This window comes from Phalacrocorax carbo, chromosome 6 (genome assembly GCF_963921805.1).
Source record: "Phalacrocorax carbo chromosome 6, bPhaCar2.1, whole genome shotgun sequence".
NCBI lineage: Eukaryota > Metazoa > Chordata > Aves > Suliformes > Phalacrocoracidae > Phalacrocorax > Phalacrocorax carbo.
Window position 1 is genome coordinate 46,926,984 of NC_087518.1, and position 8,439 is coordinate 46,935,422.

Here is an 8,439-nt window from a genome sequence, read left to right on the forward strand (position 1 = left end):
TTGGTTTGCAATTTTTAATGATACTAATTACCATGCCTTTGAGAAGACAGCATCGGAACACCCATGTAATATACTACTTAAATTGTGACGAGAGCATAATAAAAGCTTTGTTTCTCTGTTGAGCAAAAATACACCCAACACATGCATCCATGGGGGCCACAGGGACAAGCTTCACACAGAAATGCAGAAAACTATTTCAGGAAAACTTTCTGACTGTTCGAAGTGGGGGCTTCTTCAGCACCTTGGATAAGCAACACTCCAGGCCTGCATCTGCCGCACTGCGCCCAGGCTGAGGGGATCCTGGAGAGTGACACACTAAGGACCTAGGGCACCATCATCATGGGAATGGGGGGCGTCGTGCTTTGTGCCAGCCAAGACAGATGGATGGGAGGAGGGTGCAATCCTAAACTGCGCTTTCAAAAGCTGCTATCCCCAACAGCTTTTGCAAGATTATGGGAGCACGACATCCGGTTAAGCTCGTGCTTGTGATCTCGTCTCATTTTGTGCCTACAGCCTAATCAAAGGAGTATCCAGGTCAAAAGGTTTTAAATTAATCCTTCAAAAAAAAGAAAAAAAAAATCCACCAGATCCACTGAAACAACATTTTATCTGGGCCTGTAGGACAACACAGGGTGGTACTGAGTACCAGAGTGCACTTTGGATCCCTTCAGGTAAAGGGGTAAAATATTTTATTAGTCTGTCACATCAACATTTCAAATATGCTTTTATGAGTTGAGTATCAATACCAAGAACTTGCGCTTATTTCTCATGCTTTTAGCATATTAATATAGCAAGTGGTATATATCTTTTTTAGAGGACTGCCATGTATTTTGTCCACAGTACTTTCAGACAGTTTCTTTTTCAAAACTTAGGGAGAAAAGATGTAAAGTATTCTGTTCTTTACTGTGTAAGATTCCAAAGTTTAATAAACTAGCAAGTTATCTCCTGCAACTATTATGGAACTGCTGAAGAACAGATATATGAGACAAGGATTAAGAAAGGGGCACATCTGTTCCGCAAAATAAAGTCTTTGAGAAGAACTACTAGAAGTAAGAGAAAAATGGAAAAAACAGTAACCCTGTATGGAAAAACAGCAGAAGGCATATTGCCAACAGATGGCGAAGAAGTCATACACAGAAAAGGAAAACAAACTTGAAAGCATACTCAATTTTTAGGACTAGAGAAAAAATAAAACCAAAGCTAACTCTTTCCTAATCACAGATTCACTGGTTAAAAATGGAGTTGCATATGCTTAGCACTTAGAAAAACAGTTGTAATTTCTGGGTTCTAAAATGGAGGCATCCAAAATTAGCATCTATGAAAATGTTGGTCCACTCTTGATATCACTTCCTTCCAAGCCCACACACAAACACACTCTTTTTTTTGTTATGTCTTAACTATTTTCTGTGTTAGCCGTTAAGCTTGATGCACTGAAAAATGGCTGATGTTTCAATGGACCACATTCTCATTAACTCAGATACCTGTTTAAAATTATGCTTCCTCTCTGAAGCCCTTCTGCTGTAGCTTATAACACAGACTGCCACAGAAGTCGAGAGCAGAGACAGGTATAAGCAGAGCCTCTGAATGGAAGTTATAGTCCCCATTACTCCATGTGTCCATACTGCCAATCAAATTTGGAATCTCACTTCTGGACGCAGGAATTTCATACAGGCGGTTCAATAGCACTCACTGTTAGAAGAAATTTGACGCGCAATACTGAAGTGATTTTTGGGGATGAGTTTTGCAGTTAGAAATAAGTAGCTAAATAAAATTACGGTTTAACATGATTCCCATTTGAATTTCCATGGCACAGTCCTGTCAAAACACGAAAAAGTATTTTAAATGCCAAAATAATACAGAAGTTAGTTACAAGAGACATAGAAGTCACCTTCTACAAGTTGGAGGCAACAATTTCAGACGTCAAGACAACAAACTCAGTCTTCACCCAACAAGCTTCTTTCTCCTAATTTGCATACCCTGCAAGATCTATTCAGGAAGTTGACACACCATTGCTGCAAACCCCAGAAAAGCAAACATACCAGATTTTGTTCTCTAAAATATATCCATTTCACATCTGAAATGTCAGTAGTTAGATTTTAAATTGCTAGTTTCTTGCACATACTGCTAGCTGCCACAAGCTAGTTTTCAAACTCATTTTATCCACTTCCTTGCTTTCCTTCCTCAGGTCCACATAGTCTCATAAGCACTCTTAATTCTGGTTAAGATACCGTGAAAGAAGTAATTATCATACACAAGGACAAAACTGCTAAATTCCCATTTGTAACACCGAATCCAAGCTGCCACCTAAATGTTAAAATGAGAGCGTGACCTATCACCAGCACAACTGCAATAACAGAGCATGAAGAATTCTTCACCTTTAGAGTCTGCTTTGTGCATCTTCTAAACCCAAAACAATTCAAAATTATAAATCCCCCCAAAGCACTTGAAATGCTGCACAATATTGTAGGTAAGGCTTTTTTTTTTTTTTTTTAAATCACAAACCATTGTGGTTCAAAATCTGTGGAAAGAGTGACTTTGGATTTTGACTATACAAGCCACAAAATGCTACCTTAAGGTGAAGCTTTAGGAATTGCTAGGATCAGTGGAGGGGCCTTCAGGACAGCCAGCGATGTTCGAGACAGCTAAGCACCTACATGCACATCACCAAGTGTTACACTGCTTTATTCAAGTGAGGGACACTTACTCAATAACAGACATCACTAAGTTCATTTATTTTACTGTCTTCTCAGCCATCTGCACTTATGAGCAAGAAGTTCTTAAGAATAAAATAAAAAAAAAAAAAGCAGCAACACTGAAACCCACATGAGAAGGCCTGCACAATGTGTACACGATTCATCACTCTGCACTGCAAGAGCTAACAGGTTGTTTTCAAGGGGGAAGGGAACGAACTCCACACATCTTACTTTATATGTTAAGAAAAATACGATGTATTCCTAAACCGCATGGACAATTCATGCTTAATATAGAACAACAAGCCCTTTAAAAAACTTAATCTGCCACCAAGCACTTTGTTTATTAGACCTCAGCAGACATAGTTTAGAAGTCAGAAAAAAATTCCCCACATCAGGAAATTTATTAAAATATTAATCTTTTGCACCCAAACAAAACAGCTACACACTGCCATGCAACACCAGTGCTGCTTCACTGCATCAGCAAGGGCTGCTACATATGGGGCTTCTCTTCAACACTTCAGGGGCTTCCTAGCAGGGCTGTAGTTCTTGAACTTGTTAAAGCACTTGTAGATTACATGTCTGCCCGGATAAATACTTCCTGCAATTTTGTTGATTATACGTCAAGGTCTGCAACTACTGAATGACTCCCATCCTAGAAAACAGGGAGCTCTCAAGTCACCCTCCAGAATTTGTCTCAACTGTCATTTCTATAGATTCCCCTGGAGCATATCCAATTATTTCAGATTGGAAAATACTTTTAAAACCTGAATAAAATATGCAGTTATACCACTGGAATTATTTTTTTTTTTAAGTGCTGCACGACCGTTTACTGTAGATGGCTTGTTTAGGGCAATATACATTTCTATATATGGGGATGGAGATGACAGGAGCGGACAAGTGCAACCCCAAGTTCAGCTTCCCCTTTCCAGCACCACCCCTCCGAGAAGCGGCCAAGAGCAGGAGGGCTTTCACATTAAGGCCATCACTACCCGACACCAACCTTATCCTTCGCCGGAGAAAACCGATACATTACCGCCCTCCCCCCCCCACCATTCGTCATCAAGATGTAAATTAACAGATTCTCTCAGACGCAGAAGGAAAAAAAAAAAAAAACAAAAAAAAACCGAACAATGGGAAACACTTCCCTGCTGGTGCCGCGCACCACCGAGGGAAACGGGATCTCCTGCGCCGGGAGAGTTACTTACTGGGGATCAGGCGCTGCTAAAAATACGGGGGCGCAGCCGGGGCGGCGGCGAATGCGGCCGGACAAAGCTCGCGCGCCGCACGCGCCCGCGGTCCCCGTCCCGGAGCGTCGCCCGAGCAGCGCAACGCCAGGCGCTGATGTCACCGCAGGCAGGCAACAAAGGACGCGGCACCGGCCGGAGGGCCGGCGCCTGCCCACCCCCCCCCCCCCCCGCCGGTCCCCGCGGCGGCCGAGCCCCTGCCGCCCCCAGCCGGGCCCGGCCCGCCCGACGCTCCCCGCCGAGACCTGCCCTGCCGAGAGGCCCGAGCTGTGAGGCTGGAAGAGACAAAGCGGCTCCCCCCGGTACGCCTGAGCGGAAAGGGAGAGGTTCGGGCAGCCGCCCAGCGCAGGAGCGGCGCCGCGGGGGGAGCCGCCGGCGGCCCCCGGCCCAGCCCTCAGGGCGAGCGGCCCCGCGCTCCTCGCCTCAGCCCGTCCCCAGGGCCCCGCCGCCCGCCCTGCGCCTCCCCGACCCCCCGCAGCCGCCACTCTCCGCCGCCCGCTCCCCGCCCCCTCCCCTACCTGATATGGCGGCGGCGGCTCCTGATCCGGCTCAGCCCCGTCCCCGTAGCTGGCTCTGTCCGACTGGGACTCGTGGAGCAGCGAGATGTCATCCGAGGTGGGGGACTTGAGGCAGTTCCCCATCTTCCCCCCGGGAAGCGGAGCTCCCCCTCCGCCGCCGCCACCGCCTCCTCCTCCTCGTCAGGGACGGACCGCCAGCCCCCGCCGGCGGCGGCGGCCCCGCGCCCTCAGCCTCCCCGCCGCAGCGCGCAGCCCGCAGCCGCCGCGCTGGGGAGGCTCATGCCAGCCCCGGCCCTAAGCGGCTTAACAGCAGCTCGGCCGCCTCCTGCTCCGCGGCCGCCCCGACCCCCGAGCCGGGGGGGGCGGCAGGACTGGCCTCCCGCCTCCCACCCCGCGGGGGGCGGCGTGGGGCAGCAGGCTCCACTGGACTCCGCCCGCCCCGCGGCAGCCCGACGCTGTTCTGCTTCCTGGTCACCAGCTCCCTGCGCACTGGGCTTTGTCGCACAGGCCGCCCTGGCTCCTCCTCCCACTGCTCCCCGCCGGGCCAGGTTAGCGGCCGCCGGGCTCCGCTTCGCCGCGCCCGGCCCCGGCCCCGCGGCGGGGGGAGCCCTGCCGCCTCCGGCGGGACGAGGCGAAGCGGGGCAGGGTCGGAGGCCCGGGGTTGCTTCTGCCGCCGGCTACGGGGCGGCGGGCTCCCCCCCTCCCCGGCCCCAAAATGGTGGGTGCCGCTTTGCTCCACCCCCGAGAGCGCAGTTTTTGTTTGTTTTCCGGGCATGGCGGCGTGGCTGGGGCGGAACGGCCGCCGCGGACCGGTGGGGAAGCGGGCGGCGGGGCTGCGGGCTTCCCCCGCCCCAGTTGCCCCGGCTGGTGGCGCTGGTGGCGCTGGCGGCGGTGGCGGTGGCGGTGTGTGTGAGGCCGGGGGTCCTTCCCCGGCGCGGGGTTCACCCCCAAGCTGTTTCTCGGGGAGGAAAGGGGGTTGCTCTGGTGCTTGCCGCTGGCGTTACTCGAGTGGGTACCGTTCATAGCTGTAGGGCAGGGCGCTGAACCCCGAATGGGGAGCAAAAAAAGCAACAGGTGCTTTTTGTATCACTTCTCTCTTTCTGAAGGTAGCCGTTACGGCTCTTAATATGATAAGGAGATACTAAGATAAACCATATATGTAGCTCCATTTTTTTTTCCTCATAGAATTCTTTCCATGCTTGGATATAAGTATAGATAAGTGTAGATAAATTCAAGAGAGCAAATGCCCCCCTTTCACTGCGTGATTGTGCTAGCACAGACCCACACTGAGGGGAATGATGCTCACGTTTTGCCCTTTACAGGATGATCCTTTAAGTGGTCTTTCCAGCTTTGTCACCTGGGACAGTTCCTCAAAATCCCTCACTGGCTTTCAGATTCAGACCATAGAATATATTTTAAAATCTGTTTAGTTACAATATTTTTTTAAAGCAAAGCAAATTTGGTGCAGATGAGAACAGCTAGAAAGTACAGTTTGTAATGTAGCACATCACGGCCTGTGTTTATCAGAGGCTTCTCTGCTGATACATGTCAGTCCTGCTTTGCACTAGAGCTTCCATCTTAGGTCAAAGTATCTACAACCCACTTGTCCACAGTGATGTATTTGGCTCTACAGCTTTTACTTAAGCATTTGAGGTCTTGTGGTGGACCTCTCAGTCTGGGAACAGACTTTTTGCTGATTATACGTAGGAGTTCTTTCTTGAAGATTTCGTTTTATTACTCTTCAGGAATTGTGTTTTGTTGCTTGTCAATGGATAACCTAAACAGCCCCAGTGTAAAATCTATAGCAACAGAAAAGTTATTACTGGCATTTATGGGTTCAAACAGTTTCAGGCTTCCCTAAGAAACTGGGAATAAAAATGGTTCACAAATTGGGAGCGTTGATTGTGATGGAAAGGCTTTGCAATGGGCTGCTGTAAATAATAATGACTGCTGTACATGACTTGGTCATTTGGGTGTTTATCCTATGAGTATGTTGACTCAGTTTATAGGAGAAAGGCAAGCAATCGTTGGAGAGGATCCAGCAAACCACTGCCTCACCCAGTCATGATGTTAAGGTTAAGGCAATGTCAGAGCTGTCTGCTGTAGAACCTGGTGGTGAGACTCCAGCTCCATTACTGATATTTTCAGTTGTGCAATGGCAACATCATGAATAAGATCACTGGCAACTAGAAAGACTTCTTTATTCAGCTATCATTTCATGGTTTATTCTCTCGGTGGAGCTTCAGTCTGTGTTGCTGGTGTAGCTCAGAGTAGACCATAGGCATGTGCCGCAGCATGCCCTGCAGTCCTGATTCTGTACAGTGTGGAGGTCCTGTGGGAGCATGCAGTGCCTCCCCTCTGGCTGGCATGCCAAGAATTTCCTTTCTTTGTAAACCAGCGTGCAAATGTGGGTCCCTGGTCTCATCCTGATATGCAGTCAGGACACAGCTGGGACATACTCAGGGATCCCACAGTATAGCTGTTGCCTTTATTTACCTTGAGTCAGATCTCCAAAAGCAGTAACTGCTAAGCCCAGTTAAAACTTTCCCATTAGTAGGTACAGGATGCTCCAAATCAGGGCTATTTTTAAAAGATGGAGGTTTGTCAAATGCCACAAGAGATCTATTTTTTTTGTGGTGGACTCACAGAGGCTAGAGAGGAAGCACCACTTCGCGTTTGGCTTTGCAACATGGCAGACTGCACCCGTGAGAGCTCTGAATGAGGGAGAGCTATTACCAGTCATTACTGGGTCCTCTGAAGTAGGGATGGTTTAATCCACTTGTTTTCTAGGCCATTCACTCCTGTGCTGACAGACTTTGCACCACCAACTCAAAACGTGGAGAATGGAAAAATTATTGTGTTCAGAAATGCAGAAATGTTGTCTTTTAATATCCCTACGTATGTTGTGTTTTGACTGCGGGGCTACTTTTTTTGCTACCGCATTTCTTGGGGACAAAAAAGCAGTCGAAGAGCTTTTTGGTTTGAGGTTGGTTGTCCTTATTACTCAATAACTATTTGATGGGAATCTTTTTCTAGGGAGCACATGAACTGTTTTCACAGTTTCTCAGTATTAAGTTACAGGAAATTGAAAGGACCTGGCAGGCTTCACTGTACCTGCTTTCTGTAGATAAGTATTTTTAAGTACAGAGGCTGCTTAGAAGGAACTGCTTTTATGGAAACAGACACAGAGGTGATCCTTGCACATGCAGAATGGTAGAGGTGACTATGGACCAAATAGACTATAGACCCAAACAAAATAGGCCCCTGTTTATGAGCTGTTCATGCTGTAGGAGATTCTTGTTCCATATAGAATTTGAGGCTCACAAACAGGTTTTATGTGGTCCTTTTCTTCTGAGATTATGTGATTTACAAGTACAGTTTCCCTGTTCCAGCAGAACCATAGGACAATTTAAATGATGGCTTTGATTGTCTCTGTTTTTTACTTCCCCCACTTAATTTGGGGAACAAATAATTATCAGGCTGGATTTTCTAGAGCCTCAAAATGATCCTCCAGATGGGAGAAAGAGCCATGTAGTGCTTTAGGGCTGCATAGATACTACTGGTAGAAAAGACGATTGTAAATACAAAAATTTGTATCAGACTAATATCAATAGAGAGCTGGTAACCTAAGTCAATGAAACATCTTCTTACCTGTAAATATTTAAACAATTGGCTATAATCTGTTGTCAGAAAGGAAATTGGGTAGTCTGAAATTTTCCAGTGCACAGGATTCGTGTTCTGGTAAGTCTTGATATGACAATGTCATGTACAGGTTTATCTGACCATTTTTTGGCAGCTAGCATCTTCCAAGTGAAATGTATTTTTAGAACCAAAATGGAAATTCATGAAAAATGTTTTTAAAGGAAGCAAGAAATTGGATTTTCTATTTTATTTTGGAGGGTTTTATATGAGGGGAGAGAAGTTACATAACGCTGTATCCTTAAGGCTCATATGAGCTAGCCAGTGATGGTGAGGTATCTTACT

General features: G+C 47.4%; 1 protein-coding gene across 1 annotated transcript in view; it reads right to left on the minus strand.

The window, feature by feature from the left end:
• Nucleotides 1–5,139, minus strand: part of RNF11 (ring finger protein 11) — a 33,239-nt gene extending 28,100 nt beyond the window's left edge. The window contains exon 1 of the mRNA XM_064455114.1: nt 4,456–5,139. Coding sequence (XP_064311184.1) covers nt 4,456–4,578 — 123 coding nt within the window. The 5' untranslated portion in view covers nt 4,579–5,139. The remainder of the gene's footprint in view (nt 1–4,455) is intronic.
• Between the last annotated feature and the right edge of the window lie 3,300 nt (nt 5,140–8,439).